Source organism: Hemicordylus capensis, chromosome 9 (genome assembly GCF_027244095.1).
Source record: "Hemicordylus capensis ecotype Gifberg chromosome 9, rHemCap1.1.pri, whole genome shotgun sequence".
NCBI classification, from domain to species: domain Eukaryota; kingdom Metazoa; phylum Chordata; class Lepidosauria; order Squamata; family Cordylidae; genus Hemicordylus; species Hemicordylus capensis.
In genome coordinates this window covers 22,107,488-22,127,600 of record NC_069665.1, presented here as the reverse complement: position 1 = coordinate 22,127,600, position 20,113 = coordinate 22,107,488, and the positions used below count along the sequence as shown (strand labels likewise).

At 45.9% G+C, this 20,113-nt stretch overlaps 2 protein-coding genes across 10 annotated transcripts in view; one reads left to right on the top strand and one right to left on the bottom strand.

The window, feature by feature from the left end:
* The window catches only part of PHKB (phosphorylase kinase regulatory subunit beta), a 130,370-nt gene extending 127,985 nt beyond the window's left edge, over positions 1 to 2,385 (bottom strand). For 4 of the 8 annotated variants that reach the window (XM_053270330.1, XM_053270329.1, XM_053270331.1 and 1 more), the window contains exon 1: positions 2,233 to 2,365. In XM_053270330.1, coding sequence (XP_053126305.1) covers positions 2,233 to 2,299 — 67 coding nt within the window. In that variant the 5' untranslated portion in view covers positions 2,300 to 2,365. Of the gene's footprint in view, positions 1 to 2,232 lie in introns of all 8 variants that reach the window. The other 4 variants (XM_053270332.1, XM_053270336.1, XM_053270334.1 and 1 more) reach the window with 2 other exon arrangements.
* A 215-nt stretch (positions 2,386 to 2,600) lies between these two features.
* ITFG1 (integrin alpha FG-GAP repeat containing 1) overlaps positions 2,601 to 20,113 on the top strand; it is a 131,230-nt gene continuing 113,717 nt past the window's right edge. For both annotated transcript variants that reach the window (XM_053270345.1, XM_053270344.1), the window contains exons 1-6: positions 2,601 to 2,781; positions 5,792 to 5,864; positions 8,052 to 8,188; positions 11,307 to 11,364; positions 11,673 to 11,747; positions 19,398 to 19,492. In XM_053270345.1, the coding sequence (XP_053126320.1) occupies positions 2,601 to 2,781; positions 5,792 to 5,864; positions 8,052 to 8,188; positions 11,307 to 11,364; positions 11,673 to 11,747; positions 19,398 to 19,492 (619 nt within the window). The remainder of the gene's footprint in view (positions 2,782 to 5,791; positions 5,865 to 8,051; positions 8,189 to 11,306; positions 11,365 to 11,672; positions 11,748 to 19,397; positions 19,493 to 20,113) is intronic.

Genomic DNA, 20,113 nt, shown 5'->3' with positions numbered 1-20,113 from the left:
TGAATGTGTGTGTGAGATAGAGATGGCTCCTTCTGCAATGTTCAGAAAAACCATTTAAGACTCCTCGGTGACAGCATCAAATTTTTAGGTGTCAGCCCTACCCAGTTTGGGGAAGGAACAGATGTGTCATATGTCTAGGTGTGCATGCATTCAGACAGGATTTTTGTCTTCAAGCATGTGGGAGAAGAGGAAGTTTAAGAAAGGAGTTGACAATTTCCAAATCTGTTCTGGATGGCAGCATTTTTAATACCTGCACAACATGAGAGACTTTGCATGTGAAGCTTTTCCCATTTGCCCACCTGCATGGTACTTCATCCAGTGGTGGGGAAATGTTGTATTGGTCTGCTGTGCAGCTCCAAAAGACAAAGTGATCTATCCATAAGGGAGGCAGCAAGGAGGGCAGTCCCCTTCTGAAAAGGCCTTCAGCTGTTTTTCTGTTTCTCATAGTACTAGGCCATTCAATGAAATAGACCAGCAAAAGAAAGTATTTCTTCACACAACTAATAGAACAGGTTGTGCTGATGGCCATATAGCTGGAAGGCACTGAAAGGGGGGTTAAAATCAATTCATGGAGGAGAGACCTTTCTAAATTAAATGTCTCTGTTCAGAGGCAATATACCTCTGCTTACTGGGGCAGAGGATGGGTATCTCCCATTCTGCCTGCTTCCAAGAGAGACCCAGAGATATCTAGCTGAGGGAAGCAGGATGCTGGACTAGACGGGTCTGTATTGCCCAATCCAACGTGCATCTACTCAGAAATAAGCCCAAGTTCAACAGACTTGCTGCCAAGTAATGCATGCATTATCTCCCTTTGTGTCATTTTTTGGATGGTGAGCCCTTTGGGGCTGGGACCTAAGCTGTTTTTTTGTTTCTTTGTTTTTTTAAAGTGGGGATTGGGCCATAGCTCAGTGGTGGAGAATCTGCTTTGCATGCAGATGGTCTCAGGATCAATCCCAGAAATCTCCAGACAGGGCTGGAAAAGATTCCTGCAAAACCTTGGAGAGTGGCTGCCAGTCAGCGTAGACAATGCTGAGCTAGATGGACCAAGGGTCTGACTCAGTATAAGGCAGCTTCCTATGTTCCTATCTTCCAATATGTGAATATATGCACACACAATTCATATGCACACATGTCGTCTTCTTTTGTTCTTAGTCACAGCAGCACAATGGCGCCTCCATGCCTGGAGCAACCAGCCATTTGGGGACAGGTCACTCTCCCCTCTGGCCCTGCTTTGGTGAGCTTCCCAGGAAGCCTCTGGCTGGCTGTGGCTGAAACCAGGCTAGATCAGGTCTAGATCAGGGCTACACAAATTCAGTTCTCCAGCTCTTGTTAGATGATGGGAGCTGCAGTCGGACAAGAGTTGGAGGACTAATGTTGGAGTTGCAGAAGTTGAAGTTGCAGGTGGACTTTCAGTCTGTGCAAGCAAAGCAAGGCTCTTCTGAGGAGGAAGTGAAGTGAAGACAGGGCCTTTTTCAGCGGTGGCTCCTCAGCTTCAGAATGCCCTCCCAGAAGAACTTTCTAATTCTCCCTCCCATAGAGTTTTTTTTTTTAAAAAAAGATCCTAAAACCCACCTGTTTAGAGAGGCTTTTAAAAACCCTTTTAACATTAGGCCAATGGGTTTGGAACTGGATTTTTTATTTTTTATTGGGCTTGTTCCAACTGATTTCATCCTACGCTCCTTTTTGTTTTCTCATTTGTTCCTTATACTGTCCCTTTTGAGTAAATGCAGGTGCAACCCACATTGAACCTTTACTTTTGAAAAAGGCTCATCTTACATTCAGAGTAGGGGTATGCACGAAACAAATCTAGTGTTCCATTTCAAGCTCGGAACAGAACACGAAATCCCTAGAACGTTCTGCCAGAACGACGATTCAAACTGGTTGCTCCGACTCGGGACGGCCCATTCTGTTCAGAGCTAAAACCACACGGAACAGCCCCGTATTGAGGCGGAACATCCAGAGCGCAGAACGTTCTGCATATCCCTAATCTGGACTTCTCCAGTTCAGATAAACAAAACAAACAAACAAGGGGGGGGGTAGAGGCGGGGAAGAAAATGGCTGGGGAAGAGGAAGAGAAGGGAGGCGGGGGGGGGGTGCGGGAGGGGAGGGGGCTGGAGAACGGGAGGGGATCGGCGGGGAGAGTCCAAGCAGGGCCTCCCCCCCCAGCCTCAGGCAAGCGCAGCCGCTCCCCCTCCCCGGGGGAGGCAAGAGGAAGGCGAGGGGGTGTCAGACCTGAGCGCTTGGAGCGGGCCCTCAGCTCCAGCATTTTCCAGCTCACGTCAGCCAGAGAGGACGCCATGGCGGCAGACTCGACGCTCCGCTCTAACCCTCCGAGGCGCCCCCAGACTCTCCCAAGGAGGTTGGCAGTTGCTAGGCAGGGCCGTAAAGGCGCGACGCCGGCGCACGCGCGCTGACGCCAATCCCCTCCCCGCGACCGCGGAGCGCGACGCCGGCCCGCCGTCAAGCGAACCCGGAAGTGGGGCCGGTTGTGAGAGGCGCGGCTGCCCGGCGGCCCTCCTGGCTCCCCTGCTCCGCTGGGGCCCGTAAGTGATGGTGACGGGAAGGAGCCGGCCTGCTGCTGCTGCCGCCGCCGCCGAGCGATGGGGAGCGTGAGGGGCTTCCGCGGGGTGGCGTTGCTCTGGCTCGCCGTGGCGGCGAGGCTGAGCTGGGCGCTGCAGGATGTCACTTCCCAGCTCTTCGGGGCCGAGGCCTTCGGGAGCCTGGCCGCCTTCGGGGACTTCAACTCCGACAAGCAGACGGATCTCTTCGTGCTGAGGGGAGGTGAGGCACGGGGAGGGCTGGGCTCTCTGCGTCTCAGCTGCTCAGGCATGAGGGCCCCGTTGAAACTGACTAAGATGGCCAATGGGACTAAAATGGGAATTCTCCCCCTGTGCTAATTGACTAAGTTGTCAATTTCAGTTTCTCACAAACTCCCTCTAAATGCAACCCACAAAATCCAATCCAAAACGAACGATTAACCAATACAATGCAGTTATTGTGTTTATATTTTATGAGCAAACAACAAATGGTTTGTTTATTCAGCGAACAATTCACTCCAATAACAATAATAACTATTTGTAAACCGGTTGAAATTGAAAGGTTGGAATTGAAACTTTCTGTCAGTTTCAATTCCTGTTCACGTGTGTAGGCTATCTTTGCTCCAAGGATACAGGACAACATAAATGGGTTATTCCTTTAAAAAAGAAATCCTCACAACAGCCCTATGAAGTAGGCTTGGCTGGAAAAAACAGTGACTGGCTCAAACTCATTCAGTGAGCTTCACTGCTGAGTTCAGTGTGTGGGTTTATATATGTACATAAAGATAGATTTAAAATTTAGTATGTGATTTAGCATCATAAACGAAATGAGGTGGCAACACTAAATTTCTCTGCATTAACTTACTGTTAACAGGAAGGTGAAGAAGGTAAGCTATAGAAAGAGTTTGACTAGATTTACAAGACCACGTAGGGTCCTTTGGCCTACACAGCAACGGTGAGCACTACAGCTGTGCCTGTTGGTGACACCCAACTCACTTTGCTAGTGACCCTCTTAAGAAAGGGAAACTTGCAATTTCTGAAAGATATGTTTCTGTTTCTGTACATGACCTCAGCATGTACATGTGTGCCATCCAACCTAGGTTTGAAAAGCTTTAAAGAGCTCTGGGCTGTTTGTTGAAAGGAACCTCGCATTGATATTGGCAGTTGCCCAGGGCACACCCTTATGACTACAAGAAACTATGTATGTCTGCACAGTCATGGCCAGTGATGCCAATCTGAATTGCTATTGCTAAAAGTGATCATGGTAGGCATCTACCTGACACTAAAACTCAAATGTTGTACATGCCTCAAAAAATTCTTGGAATTCAGAGTAGCCTGAGAAGAAAACTTCTATAGGCAGATATCCATACCACTGCAAGTGATGAAATGGCACGTTTGGAGTGCTAAACCTCCCTGCTAATTTTAAGAGGAGAGAGAGAGAAAGAAATAAGAGCTTCATGCTAATAGAAATCAAGTATAAATTCAGGAGGAAATGAGATGTACAGTGCTCAGGTGGAGAAGACATTTTACTTTTGCTCTTACTTTAGCATTAAAAACCAAAACCAAAGGAAGCCTTGGTGGTTAGAAGACCCTCTGAAGATTTCACAGATATGGTTTTCATCCTGTTCTAGGGAATCTAGGATTTCCTCAAGGAGGAGACTGGTAATGATGGACAAGGTTCCCTGAAAACCAGCTCATCTGTAACTGCTGCTCTTCCCCTGTAGCAGGATCATAGCTATAACTGAATAAGGTGGGACAAAAGTCCCTGGGGCCCTGAGGAAGAGGGGGACGTTGCTCTCTGCTCTTGTGCATGAAGAGCATATGACATTGTTTGCATGGGAGCAAGAGAAAAGGGGTGTGGATAATATTTTGTTTTTCAGCATGTCCTTAACAGTTATTCTGCAGCAAAGACCAGTGGGGAGGAGAATAAGGGCTGGGGGGCAGGGACCCATCAGCAGCTGGTGTGGGTGCCACTGCTGGGGGTGGGGGGGACAGTGGGAGGCACCTTTAACTGTAAATTAGTTGGAGGAGAGCTGGTCTTGTGGTAGCAAGCATGACTTGTCCTCTTAGCTAAGCAGGGTCCACCCTGGTTGCATATGAATGGGAGACTAGAAGTGTGGAATTGGAAGATAATCCCCTCAGAGAATGGAGCCGCTTTGGGAAGAGCAGAAGGTCCCAAGGTCCCTCTCTGGCGGCATCTCCAAGATAGGGCTTAGAGAGATTCCTGCCTGCAACCTTGGAGAAGCCGCTGCCAGTCTGTGAAGACAATCCTGAGCTAGATGGACCAATGGTCTGACTTAGTATATGGCAGCTTTCTAAGTTCCTAGGTGCTTACCTCTCCTCCTGCTGCACCTGAAAGCTGTTCAGAGCATCAGTGTGCCACCCAGCACCCTCAGTAGTGGAGGATTGGCTCTGCCTCTCAGCTGGCCTCCGCACATGCGCGGAATCCATTTGCTGGCCAGGCAAATTGCCTTCGCCAGCTGAGTGGCAGAGCTGATCTTCCGCTGCAGCGGGTGCTGGGTGGGACATCGCTGCCCTGATCAGCTTTCAGGTGCTGCAGGAGGAGAGGTAAGCACCTACTAATTTACAGTTAACGGTGCCTCCCCACCCCCCGCCGGCGGTGCCAACGTTGGCCCACCTTCACTTTGTATCCCATGGCCCATTCCAACTTTGCTCCACCCCTACCCTTCAATGTGCATAGGAGTGCTTTGAACATGCCCTCTGAGCATACAAATATGGCGAATATTTATATACCACTCTTCAACAAAAGTTCCCAACAGAGCATCCCTCCAGTGGCTGTTGCTGGTGTCTTTCTTATGTTTATTTTTAGATTGTGAGCCCTTGGGGACAGGGAGCCGTTTAATTAATTTATTAATTTGTTTCTGTTTGTAAGCCGCTTTGGGAACTTTGGTTGAAAAGCAGTATATAAGTATTCATTGAATTGTACGTAGATATAAATAAATAAAATGGCTCTCTGTCCCCAAAGGGCTCACAGTCGAAAAAGTACTGTACTTCCAGTTTGTGTGGGGCGGCATTGAAACCCCTCGTGGCCTGACCAGTCTACGATGTGTGTGAGATCCCGAAATCTCTGCAAAACACAAGGGTTCTGTGATGAACACTCTGGGATTCCTAGGCAGATGAGCCCTCGTGGAAAAAAGCTTCCCTGAGTGCAGACATTTCACAAGCATTATGCAGTGATCTCTACTCTGAGATTTTCTTGCTAACCTGAAGCTGTGACTGTCCTTGCTTTTCAGGCAATAATTTACTTATCTTCCTGGCGGACCAAAAAGAACCCTATTTTAAGCCCAAAGTCAACTTATCATTAAAGTAAGTATGTCGTTGAAATATATGTAAAATACATTGGAGATGTAGCAGGTTGGATCCTGCTCTTTCACTCAAGCGAGACAGACTTTAAGCCTTTCCAGTGACTCTAGTGAGTTTCTTGTATCTGGTTGCTGACTTTATTTTGCCATGGAGCTTAAATCTGAACTCATGACATGGTTTTGTAACGTGCTTATGGGGGAAAGAAAGAATAGGGACCTTCCTGTTCTTGGCTTGTACAATGACCCTGTGCATTCAGAATTTTTGTTTTTTTAAAATGTTAATATTACTGTTGGTTTGAAAAGGATGACAATGAAATTCTCTTCAGCTTGTTTCTTGAGGTATTCTGTGGTGTGAACTGTCTGATAGCTATAAACCTGATTGTATTTAGCTCTTCTCTACATCTGGACCAGCTTCAGCTTTGCTGGGGGGCAGACGGGGGAAAGGATTGAGCAACCTGGTCTAGACAGACCCTTAATTGTTTGGGAATAGAAAGTGAAGGCATGGTTAGAAAGAGGTGGAGAAAGAATTATTTGTGTGATTCCCGGTACTCTGGGCTTACTTCTTGTCATCGTCGTCGTCTTTTATTACATTCACTGACCAGAAAATGGGCACTTTTTCATCTGGTCCAGGGCCCATATAGTGCTTCCTGCCTCTGATCCGTGTTCCCACTAACAGGGATCTCTCGCTGTTGTTGACCGCAACTCCCAGAATCCCCAGCTGCAGTGGCTTGCTTCGGGATCATGGGAGTTGTAGTCAACAGCATCCGGGTGGGGGGCAGTGAGAGGCACCTTTAAGGGTAAATAAATATTTTTATTTTATTTATTTATTTTATATACTGCCTGACTCCAGTAGGTGCTTACATCTGCTTTCGCTGCATCTGAACCTGCTCGGAGCAGCAGTGCGCTAGGGATGTGCACGGAACCGGGTGGGGGTGGCTCGAGGGGGTGGGGGGGTGTCACTTTAAGGGCGGAGGAGGCTGCACTGACCCCTCCCCCCACGTTTCCTCCCCACCGGCGCCCGGTGTCCGTAAAAGCCTTCGGGGTGGCAGTGTGCCTCCCTGCCTCCCCTTCCCCCTCTTTGGCTGGAAGTACCGGGTGCGTACGTGCGCCTGTCTGATGTACACGCACACGATGTGTGCACTCGCACCCAGTACCCAGACCCCCCCCCACCCTGCCAGGGCTCGCTAAGGATGGCCCTGCCTAGGGGTACCTGAAGGGCTCCCAGAGGGTACTCAAAGCCCACCTGCCTCCACGCTGCAGCTGCGCTATTTGATCCCTGTCTGAGGATTGCTGGCTTGAAGCTGACATGTCCTCAGCAATGTATCCACTGCAGAAGGGGAGGAAAGAGGATGAAGGCTTTGCTCCTGATTGGTTGGCTCTGTGTTGAAATCAGCCTGGCTGACAGGCTTCAAAAAATCAGCACTGAGTACTTCCACTGAATTAATTTCAATGGGAGGACTCACGAGTAACTTAGTCTGGATGCAAGTCCGTGACTGCAGTAGCCTATCTCATCATGACTGCCATATTTAAATTTGTGTTTAAATTTAAATGTTACACACACAGGGCACCTGAGCTGAAAGTTTGTGACAAAAGGGGTGGATTTGTTTAAAAAGGCTGGGAACCCCTGACTTACAAAAAGACCTAACAATATCCTGTAGGGTTGTTCTTGGGGCATACTTCGTTTCTATAAAGGGATTTCAGGAAATAATTCCCATCTGTCTTGTGCGCAGACCTACAAGGCCAATCTGTGGTTATGGCAGACTTGAAATTATACCTCTGCTAGTCAACATAAAATTCAGGTATTGTCTAAGTGCTGAACAGGGAGTCAGAGAAGAGCAGAATTAAAACAAAAGTGAGACTAAATTAAATTCTTGATCTCCAGAGGAATAAATGCAAGTGTAAGCTTATCAACAAGGGTTTACAGTTTGCTCCACGCTCCAGTTCTGAGGCTGCATTCTGTGTGGAAGCAAGTTATTAAACACCAGTTTTAAAGAGTAAACTAGATTCTGCTGTTAGAAACATCTCCAGAGTTTAAGAGGGAAGATGATGCTGTAGGGATCATATTCTATCAAAATTAGAGGAGGGATTTTGTGTGGCGTACCATTACAGCAAGAAAATATTTGTTTACAATGCTTTGGGCATGAAATGTTTGGACATGAAGTATTTATGAAATTATTGCTTCCCCCCGTAGTGTTGAGATAACCAGCGTGGTTCCTGGTGATTACGATGGTGATTCACAAATGGATGTCCTGCTGACGACTCGTCCACAAAATCAATCCACTGCTGACCTCTCGGTTTATATTTTCTGGGGAAATAATCAATCATTAGGTAGGCGATACTGCTGGTCTTGTGTTAGCAAGCATGACTTGTCCCCTTTGCTAATCTGCCCTGATTGCATTTGAATGGGAGACTCCATGTGTGAGCCCTGTAAGATATTCCCCTTAGGAGATGGATCTGCTCTGGGAAGAGCAAGAACATTCCAAGTTCCCTCCCTGGCATCTTCTAGACAGGGCTGAGAGAGACTGCTGCCTGCAACCTTGGAGAAGCCACTGCCAGTCTGTGTGGACAACACTGAGCTAAAGGGATCAAGGGTCTGACTCAGCAGAAGGCAGCTTCCTATGTCACTATGTTTGTCCTTCCAAACGGCCATGGAATGCATTGAATTTCTGAATGGCCAATGGTCATTTGGGAGTTCTATGTATTCCTATGGCCCTTTGGAAGGAACCAGGGCAGAAGGTTCCAAGTTCCCTCCCTGGCTTCTCCAAGATAGGGCTGAGAGAGACTCCCGCCTGCATCCTTGGAGAAGCCGCTGCCAGTCTGGGTAGACAATACTGAGCTAGATGGACCCAGTGGTCTGCCTCGGTACATGGCGGCCTCCTGTGTTCCTAAAGATCAAATTGTAGGATTATGTCATGAAATTTGGATAGCAGTCGTTCAATTAATAGAGAAATCAACATAGAAATGGGAGGGAAATTGGAGAGCAAGGCTGCCAATTGGCTCCTCCTCTCCCAAAACAAATAGCTGCCATTCCAGCTGAGGCCTGTGCATGCGCTCATCTGTGTAGAAATGACTTGGACAGAAACTCACTGTGAGATGACTTTTTTTGTGCCTTGATGAAGAATTGCTGCCTGAGCTTGCTTGCTTGTTGCCTTCCTCTCCCATCCCTTTTCTATCACATCTAACAGACCGTCGACCTGTGTGCACGGTTGGAATTGTCTGTTTCACTTTTGAGCAGTGCCTAGAAAAATCTTAGGCACATTATAATAGTAGTTGGGGGAGGGATTCAGGATGTGGGGATGGCCCTTGGCTTGGATTATTTATTTATTACATGATATCCCGCTCTTCCTCCAAGGAGCCCAGAGCGGTGTGCTACATACTAAAGTTTCTCCTCACAACAACCCTGTGAAGTTGGTTAGGCTGAGAGGGAAGTGACTGACCCAGAGTCACCCAGCAAGTCTCAGGGCTGAATTTGAACCTGGGTCTCCCCGGTCCTAGTCCAACACCCTAACCACTACACCATGCTGGTTTTTAAAGGGGCATAGGCAGATTCATGGAGGACAGGTCTATCAGTGGCTACTAGTCTAATGTCTACAGGCCACCTCCGGCCTCAGAGGCAAGATGCCTCTAAATACCAGTTGCAGGGGATCAGCAGCAGGAGAGAGGGCATGCCCTCACCTCTTGCCTGTGGGCTTCTCAGAGCCATCTGCTGGGCCACTGAGTGAAACAGGATGCTGGACTGGATAAGCCTGAGGCTGTTCTTAAGTTCTTAAAGGCCTCACGTGGACAGAATCTATACAGGTATACCCAAAAGCGTGTCAGCTTCTGTACATTCAATTTATCTTGTCCATTTATCCCGGATGCGGATTGCACATACGAGAGCCTGTGTACATTGACTATCATTTATTATTTAAATAACAGATATTTGGGTCTCCATGTGTAGGCTCTGTGTACATGGAGGTTGGAAGTAGGGCCTTCGGGCGCAACCCCAGTTTCCCCTCTTTCACCTCCACATGTCATTTCCGTCTTAATGAACATGTGAACGGGGTTGAGTGTGGCTGTCCTCTCCACCTGCAAGACTGACTGACTTCTTCACCCACATGTATTGGCCTATTTAATTCTAGGGCAAACCAAGAGTGACTCAATGTGCCTGTCCCACCCACCATCACTTTGGGTTTTGAGTGAATGAGCTGAAATGCACTTTGGTGAAATCTCACCTTTTTGCGTTCCCACTGGGACCTCTCTTCTTCAGCCCTCAGTCTGGGTGGCTTCACATGATCTCCCACAATTAAGGAAGGCAGGGAAATGTCAGAAACCGGGAGTCCATGCTCCCTGTGGGCATGTTGGGTAAACCTACCTCAGTTGGGTCCCTGAGCCCTCTGACCAAGATTTCCCGGGACTCCTTTAACCAAGATTTGAAGTTGGGTGGACGGCTTGGGAACCAGACTTGGGCAGATTAAGACCCAGCATGGTGTAGTGGTTAGAGTGCTGGACTAGGACCGGGAGACCTGAGTTCAAATCCCCATTCAGCCATGAGACTTGCTGGGTGACTCTGGGCCAGCCACTTCTCTCTCAGCCTAACCTACTTCCCAGGGTTGTTGTGAGGAGAAACTCAAGTATGTAGCACACCGCTCTGGGTTCCTTTGAGGAAGAGCAGGATATAAATGTAAAAAATAAATAATAAATAAAAATATGCCTGCTGGGACCACATGTTCCTGTTTCCCAATATTTCCCCACCTTCCTTATTTGCAGTGCTGCCCGCTTCACACTGCAGGGCTATTTAAGTTATGATGTAGATTTATATGTTGCTTTCCTGCACATGTTACACATGGTAACATCTATCTTACAGGTAGATTTTACCTGTAAAAGATCATTGTAATGATTCCCTGATACACACACACACTGTAAGCCTGTGCTCATTTACTTGGAAGTAAGCTTCACTGTGTTCAATGGGATTTACTCCCCAGTAAAAGTAGATAGGATTACAGCCTTTTGAAAGATGCTGGACAAGTGCTAAAGACACAGTCAAGTCAAAGTTAAACACTTTTAAGCCTCATTGCTTTCGGTGAATGAGCCTGAACTTAAACAGCTCCCATTAAACCAATGGGATGTTAAAGTGTTTAACTTTGACCAGATAGTACCCTGAGAAGTAGTATTATAAATTGGTTCATCCTGTACATCCACCATTCCTCTAAATTTCTTCTCATATTTTATATTTAGGGCGAGGGGAATCATTTGGACGTTTTCATATTATGCTGAATTTTGGCACGCTCATTATTCAGAATTGAATTTAAAATAGCTGTTTGAGAATCCCCAGTAGTAGTGAGTTCACAGAGTGGCAGGACGTAAAAATAAATTCCTGAAGTATATATTGTAAATGAGAAAAATTCATCTCCAGATGTGTTTTTCTAAAGTGTTAACAGCCACAAACTTTCTCCATGTTTTTCAGATCCAAATCGAAAGAAAATATTAAATAGGACATTTCACGATGAGCCATTAATCATGGAGTAAGTATATTTCATTATTATTTTGCAACTATAAATTAGAACAAAATCCAGGAAATCCTCTTTGAAAAACTCAAAGTACTAATGACTAAAAACTCATATGTGGCTTTTAGCCAAATTCTGTTTAAATTTTGAGATTCTGGATTTTTTTAATGTTCATTTTTGAGGAAAATAAATCCAACTAAGAGTTTCACTTACCAGTTTTTTTCAGTCTGTAATTATGAGTTGATCAACTTTTTAAAATAAATGTTCTTGCATTTTAATGATGCAGCTGGAAAGCTCAACTTTTGTGTCTGCCCTTGTTGTTGCAGTTTCAATGGTGACTTAATTCCTGATGTATTTGGAGTTACAAATGAATCCAGTAAACCACAAGTACTGATTGGCAGGTAAGCTAATTTCACTTTATTACCATGTGAAAAAATGGTTGCGTTATAAGCCCCTCTCTCATGAGGCTGAGGTCATAAATCCTCAGTAACATTGAGTTCACATTGGGTTTGCTTCTGTGTACACATTTGGTAGTGAGACTTAAGTGGAAGTAGAACTTGATGGCATTTATTTATTTATTTGTATATTTATATCCTGCTCTTCCTCCAAAGAACCCAAAGCGGTGTACATGCTCACAACAACCCTGTGAGGGAGGTTAAGCTGAGAGAGAAGTGACTGGCCCCGAGCGGCCCAGTGAGTTTCATGGCGGAACAGGGATTTGAACTCTGGTCTTCCTGGTCCGCACAACAGGGAAATGCTTGACTAACAAGCAGAAGGTTGCCGGTTCGAATTCCCGCTGGTCTGTTTCCCAGACTATAGGAAACACCTATATCAGGCAGCAGCGATATAGGAAGATGCTGAAAGGCATAATCTCATACTGCGCGGGAGATGGCAATGGTAAACCCCTCCTGTATTCTACCAAAAGAAAACCACAGGGCTCTGTGGGCGCCAGGAGTCGACACCAACTCGACAGCACTTTAAAGCTAGTCATGACATTGACTTCAATATTTCAGCACCAACTTGATGGCACACTTTACCTTCCCTTCCCAGTCCTAGTCCAGCACTCTAACCAATGCCATACTGACTCTGTGACCACTTATTTATCTTGTTAGCATGCATTGTGCACACAGTGGTCATAACTTCCAGAGCCACATAGCCTATTCCAGCAAAACTATCCCTGGCACCTTAAAAGCTAACATGAATTGTAGCATAAGCTTCGATGAACTAGAACTTATCAAGTAGAGTGCGCTCTGGTCCAGAAATGTGTTTGCTTTCTAGTGCCACAGGACTCGGTTGTGTTTGCTATATCAGCGGTGCCCAACTACAACTCCCATCATCCCCAGCCACATTGGCTCCAAGGGTAATACTTGAGGAGCCAGGTGGCCTGTGGCTGCCAAAAGGTTAAGCACTCTCCACTTTGCATGATTTTAATTGAGTCAACCAAGTAACTGATTAAACACTGTGTCACCTTGTTTGAGAAGTAGATGTGATTGTAGGGAAAACGGAATCCCATTGTTTGCAGCCTAAATCCAGCTGTCGGCAGCCTTTGACAGATGTTTCGGGTTTTATGTGTAATCAATGGCGAGGCTCATCAGCTGGAAAGGAAATGGTTTCTTGTGAAGTGTTCTGCTCCTCCCTGGGGCTTTTTAACTATTGTGTCAAGAGAAGCACATTAGACCTGGAGAAGTCAATCAGATTATACCTCTGTTTCCATAGAAACAGTACATCAGTTTTCCTAAGTTGTGTCCCTTAGGCACTTGCATGTTTTAATTAAGGAGCCTGTGTGTTTTCAGTCACAACTATGAGTATTGTTCTTAAATAAAATGGTTTGCTCATTTGGGTAAATTGCCCAGTAATTTTATTTATACATATAACTCTTATTTTTGCTGCTGTTAAGCCCTGTCTTTTGCCAGACATCGTTTTGACAGGACAAATTATTTTGTATGGAAGTGATGTTTTGATGTTGAAATCATTTTAAGTGTTGCAGAGGGGGGCATTCTTCTGCCCTTCAAGAGAGTTTATTTAGCCATTCATCTCTTTCATTTTTATCAAGATGACTTCTGTTTAAACATCTGTAACTTCTGGAACAAAGCTTGCACATTCCTCAAGGGTGCACATGACAGCAAGTGTAACCTTGCAGTGATTATGTTGGGAGATTTTATCAGCTTTTGAACAAAAAAAGGAGCAGCAGAGCCTCTCTCTCATTTTCTCCCCCCCTCCCGCCAATTCCAGGAGAGAATACTTTTAGTGGAAAGTAACATTGTTGTTCAAAAGAAAGTTGAACATTATAGGTCAGATTATAATGCATTCCTCACAATGCATAAAAACACAGCTGTCCATTATTTCTCTGCAAATCAGCGTTCTGTTCTTAATGGAAAGTATGTATAAGTTGACAAGAGACTTCTTAAGAAAACAGTGTGGGCTTTCCTAGCATGGTGCCTCTTTCCATTTGGAAATGGAAAAAATTGTCTGAGAACTAAATTGGCAAATGCTCGGACATCTTTTGATAGCAGCTTTATGCAACAATCTGAATTATGATGCCAATCAATACGGGGCTACTCTGTTTGGTGACGTTTCTTTCTGGGTGTCTTGGTTTAAGAAGACTGTTGGAAAAATTGGGAAAGGCTTCAGCAGAAAGCTCTGAAACAAGATAAAGGATCTAACAGACAAATTCTATAAGGGAATGCTTAAAGAACTGAGCATATGTAGTCTGGAGAGAGAAAAGAAGGCTAATGCTGCAGTTGTACCCACACTTACCTAAGAACAAGTCCATTAAGCTTCTTTAGGAAGAACGGTGTATAAATTAAATAAATAAATAGGAGGCTGTGGCTTAGCCACTGTGGAGCAAAATGGGAACAAATGTCCCTGGGCCCCGGAGAATGCAGGGGCCACCAGAGCACCCTCTTACCCCTGCAGGACACCCACTTACCCCCACAACCTGACACGAGTTGCCTCCCCATCTGGGAGAGGCTGACTGGTGAAGCTTCTGACATTAAGGCAGAGGATGTGGTCGGCATGGGGACCACCACGAGCCTTTCTGTGCCTGTGGTAGTAAGGTTAACTTCCTAGTGGAGATCTAGCTGTAGTCCTGAGTTCTTCCCTTGACTGGGAAGAAAGTCCCATTGAACGTGTTTGTTTGTTTGTTTGTTTGACATATTTTTATACCGCCCAAAACTTACGTCTCTGGGCGGTTTACAAGATCCGTTGTTGGGGATCACTTATGAATACTTGTGCTTGGGAGATTGTGTGAAAGCAGTGCTTGAATTGCAAGGGACAGAAGGTGTGTCCCCTTAGCTTTTCTGATTCTCCCACCCCCACCCCACAGCTTTTGTTTTTAGAATGCTACAGGCTAAGCCACGATCTGGCTGGAATTGTGGGGAGTCAAAGTGGGGCTTGCAGATTTCTGTCTTTTCTCCCCCTGCTTTAATTCAAGCACTTCTGTCTCCGTAGAAGACTGTAAGAAAAGTGCAGGAGTAGCTGTTCGTTATGTTCCCTTGGGATGGAACAGGAAGCACTGGACTTCAACTGCAAGGATGTATTTTTAGATTTTTGTAGATTTCAGCACTGGGGGGGGACTTCAGTATTGGAACCATACTGAATCCATGCAACGTTGCACACTGTTTGCTAATACAACACAGGACAGCTGTCCTCCTAAAAAGCTGAAGATCGCGTACATGGATGATTTTCCTTCCACTCTTGATTGCTTGAGGTAGGTTAGGCTGAGAGAGAGAGTCACTTGCCCAAAGTCTTTCAGCTGAGCAGGACTTTGTCACTAGGGCAGGGGCTCTGAGGCAAAGTCTTGCACTGGGTCTCCCACACTGCTTCCCTCCACATCCCCTCAAACCTGCCTGAATGGGGAGGGAGGAGGATGTTGGTGAAGGCGGCAGGCAGGCAGGGAATGGGACCATTGCTCAGTGGAAGAGGATCTGCTTTGCACACAGAAGGTCCCAGGTTCTGTCTCTGGCAGCATCTCCAGGTAGGGCTGGGAAAGACTCCTGCCTGAAACCTTGGAGAGCTGCTGCCAGTCAGTGATGATCCTGAGCTAGAGGGACCAATGGTCGGCTTGCTCAGCAAATGAGTGGTGGTGAGCCAGCAGGAGCAACTCTTGTTCCTTATTTCATCCTTCCCATCCCCAGCCCACAGTTGGCCAAGGTGAAAAGACTCTGCAACAGCTGTCCTTCCCCTCCCTGTCGGCAAAGGAGTCTTCCTCCCAGAGGCCCCTGCATCATTGCATAGGGCTTTTGGAGGTAGTCCCTTCACAGAGTCCCTTACACTGCCATTTCCTTCTCTCATCCATTCTCCATCTGTCAGTGGGAATGCCCTTGGGGACGTTCCCATTGGTGGATGGGAGAAAGGTGCAATGGTGCTGAGCTTCAGAATTCTTTCTGTAGGGAAGCCCATTCATTTGGAATCCTTTGGTGACCTGATCCTACAAGGCATGGGGTCCTTCCTTACTATAATGTGCTTCCAGCTGTTAAAGATCCAGGCAAAGAAATTAGATTCCAGTGAGCTCTTATCAGAGGCTGAGCTCCTATCATTACAACCTTTATTTTGTTTCATTTTGAAGAAGCCATTAATTTGCATTTTCCAGCCTTGGATGGGCTGCACTATAAAGTGAATACAGTATCCACAGAAGGTTGGACCTTAAAAGCTGAAGGTTAAATACTGAAACAAGAGAGGGGACATCAGTTTTAAGACAGAATGAAGACTTGGGTGAAATAAGTATCTGAAGCCATCTCTTCTTAAAGAATACTCAGTCAGATGAACTAGTCAGGAGTAATTGCAATACCAATTAAATGTGTTTAGGAACTATTTGGAAGACATTATTTTTGCCCCGATTTAGAGAGATTCCTCACAAGCTTTCTGGCCCTGCTACTAAGTGTCTTGCCTTATGCAAGCAACTGTAATTGTGAGTTCATCATATGAGAGGGCATAAAGTGTAAATGCAGTAGAATACATTTTGACTAGCTGTCTGCTTGTTTAATCATTCTTCAACGCAGCTTCTTGAGTGTAGTTTTCTGGCTGCTTTCCCAGATATGCAAGGCACGGTGCTAACATCCTTATTTCAGCTTAGCTTTATTTATTCTTTGAAATATGTTGATGAATATTCAGAACCCAGACAAATGAACATAAAACTGAAGAGAAAGGAAAGACCTAACTATTGTCAGTCACTATGGATCAAAAGATCCGGGCAACTAACTCAGCAAAGATGATACAAATTCTTTGGTTAGCAAAAACAACAGCATATTATGGTACCATAAAGGCTAACACATTTATTTGAGCATAAGCTCTTGTGGACTAGAGCCAATTTGTTAGTCTTTAAGGTGCCACAAGACCCTCTCTTGGCTTTGCTACAACAGACTTGGCAGGCACGGGCGACCCTTCCATAAGGCGAGCTGAGGCAGTCACCTCAGGCAGGAGGTTATTGGTGCGCCCGCAAGGTGGCAGGATGACCTTCTGCCTTTAGAAAATGGAGGGAAGAAGAGAGAACACCACAAGGGGGGCAGCATTTGACACCTACCTGAGGTGCATTAAGGCCTTGAGCCCAGGAGCAAAGCTATCATTGAACAAAGGGGACAAATGTCTCTGGGCCCCCGAGGTAAAGCGGCCTGCCGGCTGAGTGACAACATACCCATCACTCTTCGCTATTGATATTGTATGAATCTATGAGGTGATATTAGTAGGTATTTAAGTTTTTAAAAAACTGTTTCTGAGCCTGGGGAGTGAGTAATTGTGTATGTGTTCATGGGGAGCATGTGGTATTATTTGCAAAGGGATGAGTTTTATTTTTCACCATGTCCTTACAGTTCTCCTGCATTAAAGAGACTGGTGGGGGCAGGAGAAGAAGGTGGAGGGCCCCCTCTTTGTTTCTTGTCCCAGGGCCCACTTCAAGCTTGTTACCTAACCACAGCAACAACAATTTTTATATAAATATATATATGTTTTTCAACAAAAGTTTCCAAAGTGGTTTACATAGAGGAATAATAAATAAATAAGATGGCCCCCTGTCCCCAAAGGGCTCACAATCTAAAAAGAAACATAAGACAGACACCAGCAACAGCCACTGGAGGTCCTGTGCTGGGGGTGGATACATAGTGGCTTGCAATGCCACTGTTAACAGAGTTACCCTTGTATTTAGTAGGCTTGAGCCTGAAACGTTTCGGAGGCCATTACAGAAGCCTCCGAAACGTTTTGGCCACTGGGGCCGTTTTTGTATTTCGGCGGCGGTGGGGGTGCTCCCTTAAGGGCAGGGGAGGGTTCACTTACCTCTCCCACCGCATTTCCCCCACTGGGACTCCATTGTATCAAGGCCCCTCGGGGCGGCAACGTACCTCCCTGCTGCCCTGTTGCCGTCCTCGGCTGGAAGTGGCCGGAAGTACTGGGCATCCCCCAAAAGGCCTTGATACAATGGAGTGCCAGCAGGGGAAATGCAGTGGGAGGGGTAAGTGCACCCTCCCCTGCCCTTAAGGGAGCACCCCCGCCGCTTCCGGAATGGTTCCGGGCACATCCCTAGTATTTAGGAACAATGCTGGAGATTGGTCCATGTAGAAATAGATAGCAGAAGAATACTAAACAAATAGAAGTTGCAGCCACTGTGCATTCCTATTGGAAGATTCTGGCTGGCCGAATTCAGAAACAATTGCCCACTGGCATAGCTGACTTTGGTATGCTCTTTGGTATTGGTATGTGTGGGAACGAGGCCCTTCATTAAACTGTTGAGATGGCAAAATATTTCTTTCACAGTCAGGAATTTGACAGCAAATTGGTGACCAAGAACAAGCTCTTGAGTTTGTTCCCTTCTGTTTTAGAATTTATGCCCCATCCTTCCATCTAAATACTAGAGAGGCGATATGCACTGTTGAGCAAAAGCAATAATTACAGTAGGATTAAAAACAGCAATAAAATGGACAACTTGCAGCCTGAAAACAGACTGGTCACCCGGTTAAAATATTTTAATGGTTTGGGGGAAAATAAAAATACCTTCATTTGGTGCGAAAAATACAGCAGAATAGGCACCAGGAGAGCATTCCTAGGACGAGGAACCGCAGCCGAGAAGGCATCCCTTTATTCATTGCCTGTCTCTCCTCAGAGGGCAGGGACTCCTGGCCTCAGAAATGACCACGGGATGCAGGCGAGCTAATTTTGAGTGATGATGCTTCAGAGGAGTTAATTGCAGTTCTGCATTGCATATGAATTTGGAACCGTGGCTTATTAAAATCATAGTTGGCAAAACAAACCAGGGTGCTAGGAAACTGTGTGCCCTGAGAGGAAGGCAAGAAAGGAGGCACCCAGGTGTGCAAGCTCTTGTCCTCAGCTCCTGAAAAGACCAACAGCCTGAGACAACAATTTATTCATCTTATGTAATTTCCTTGTTTTAATATTGTGAACTGCGTTGGGTTACTTTGTCAAGGCAGAAAGGCAGTATAAGAATGCAATAAATGCATAAATAAATAAATTACTGTTGTTTGCTAACCGGGGTTTCCCATTACCTCAGAACCTGTCATGTGTCTTAACTTTTAATTCAGGCAAAGTTATTGTACCTAAGCCTTATTGCAGCTAAGCCTTTGTGGGCCATAAAATGCACGGCATGGTCAAATGGGTATTAGGGATGTGCACGAATCAGTTCGGCAGTCCGTTTCCGGACAGCTGAACTGGTTCGGAGGTCCAGTTTTCAGCCGGTTCGGTGGCAGGGGGATGCACCGGCCACTTCTGGTACACTGCTGAGCGGGGCTGCAGGGAGATATGCAGCCAGTTTTGCAAGCCAGTTTTGCAGACAGCGCTGGCGGGGGAAACACGGGGAGGGGAATGGGCATCCGTCCTGCTCCTTAAAGGTAGCCGCCGCTGAACCGTCTGAATGGCAGTCCGTGCACATCCCTAATGGGTATGTATGTGAATACACCGGAAAACATAAAAACACTTTATTTGGCCTCACTGTATTTAAAAATAACAATTAAATGGTTGAATATTGCTTCTTCTCCTTAAAGCGGATATTGGCAGGTTATTGAATGAAATCTTGTTTTAAAATGAATTTTTAAACGTTTATTTCTTAGGGAATTATCATGGCACCCAGCGCTGGACACGCAGAAGAAAATGTATACACCTCACTCCCATGCGTTCATAGATTTAAATTATGATTTCACGGCAGGTGAGTTACCAATTTTGATAATGTTTAAAATTGACAATGCATTTGAAAACAGTGGAGCTGAATGTTGAACTTATGGATTATACTGTAATTTGCCAAGGCTGGTTGCAGTTCAGGGCTACAGATTTTTCCTAAGTGGGTGAAAAGGACTTTCCTCAAAGGCGAAAGTGGGTACAAAACTCGCTCATTCAAGTAATTTCTTCTTCCTATGTCTGACGGGTGTCTTGTTACAGCTCTCCCCTAAGGTAGAAAAGGGGCTGAGATATGGGATTTCTATTGCTTCCCCAAAATATTTGGGAATTCCATTACACCTCCCCGCTGCCCCAAGGGAACTCTGAGAATAGTTGTGCCCAGCTGCCTGTTATGCCACCTCATTTGTCTCATGAGGATGTTGGGTAGTTGGTGTTTATATACGTTTGTGAAAAACTGACTCCCAGAAATAAAAGGTTGAGTTAACAATTGTTTATATTTCTGTATGTTGCTTGGTCTGGGGGTGGGAGTTAGTGAGGTAAGCATGGCAACTGTTGCTAGGTACTGGGATTGACAGGGAGGAGTCCATGGATCTCGGAACCTAGGATGGAGAGTTAGCTGGAAATGAATGGTCAAAGAGGAGGCTGGAGGAAA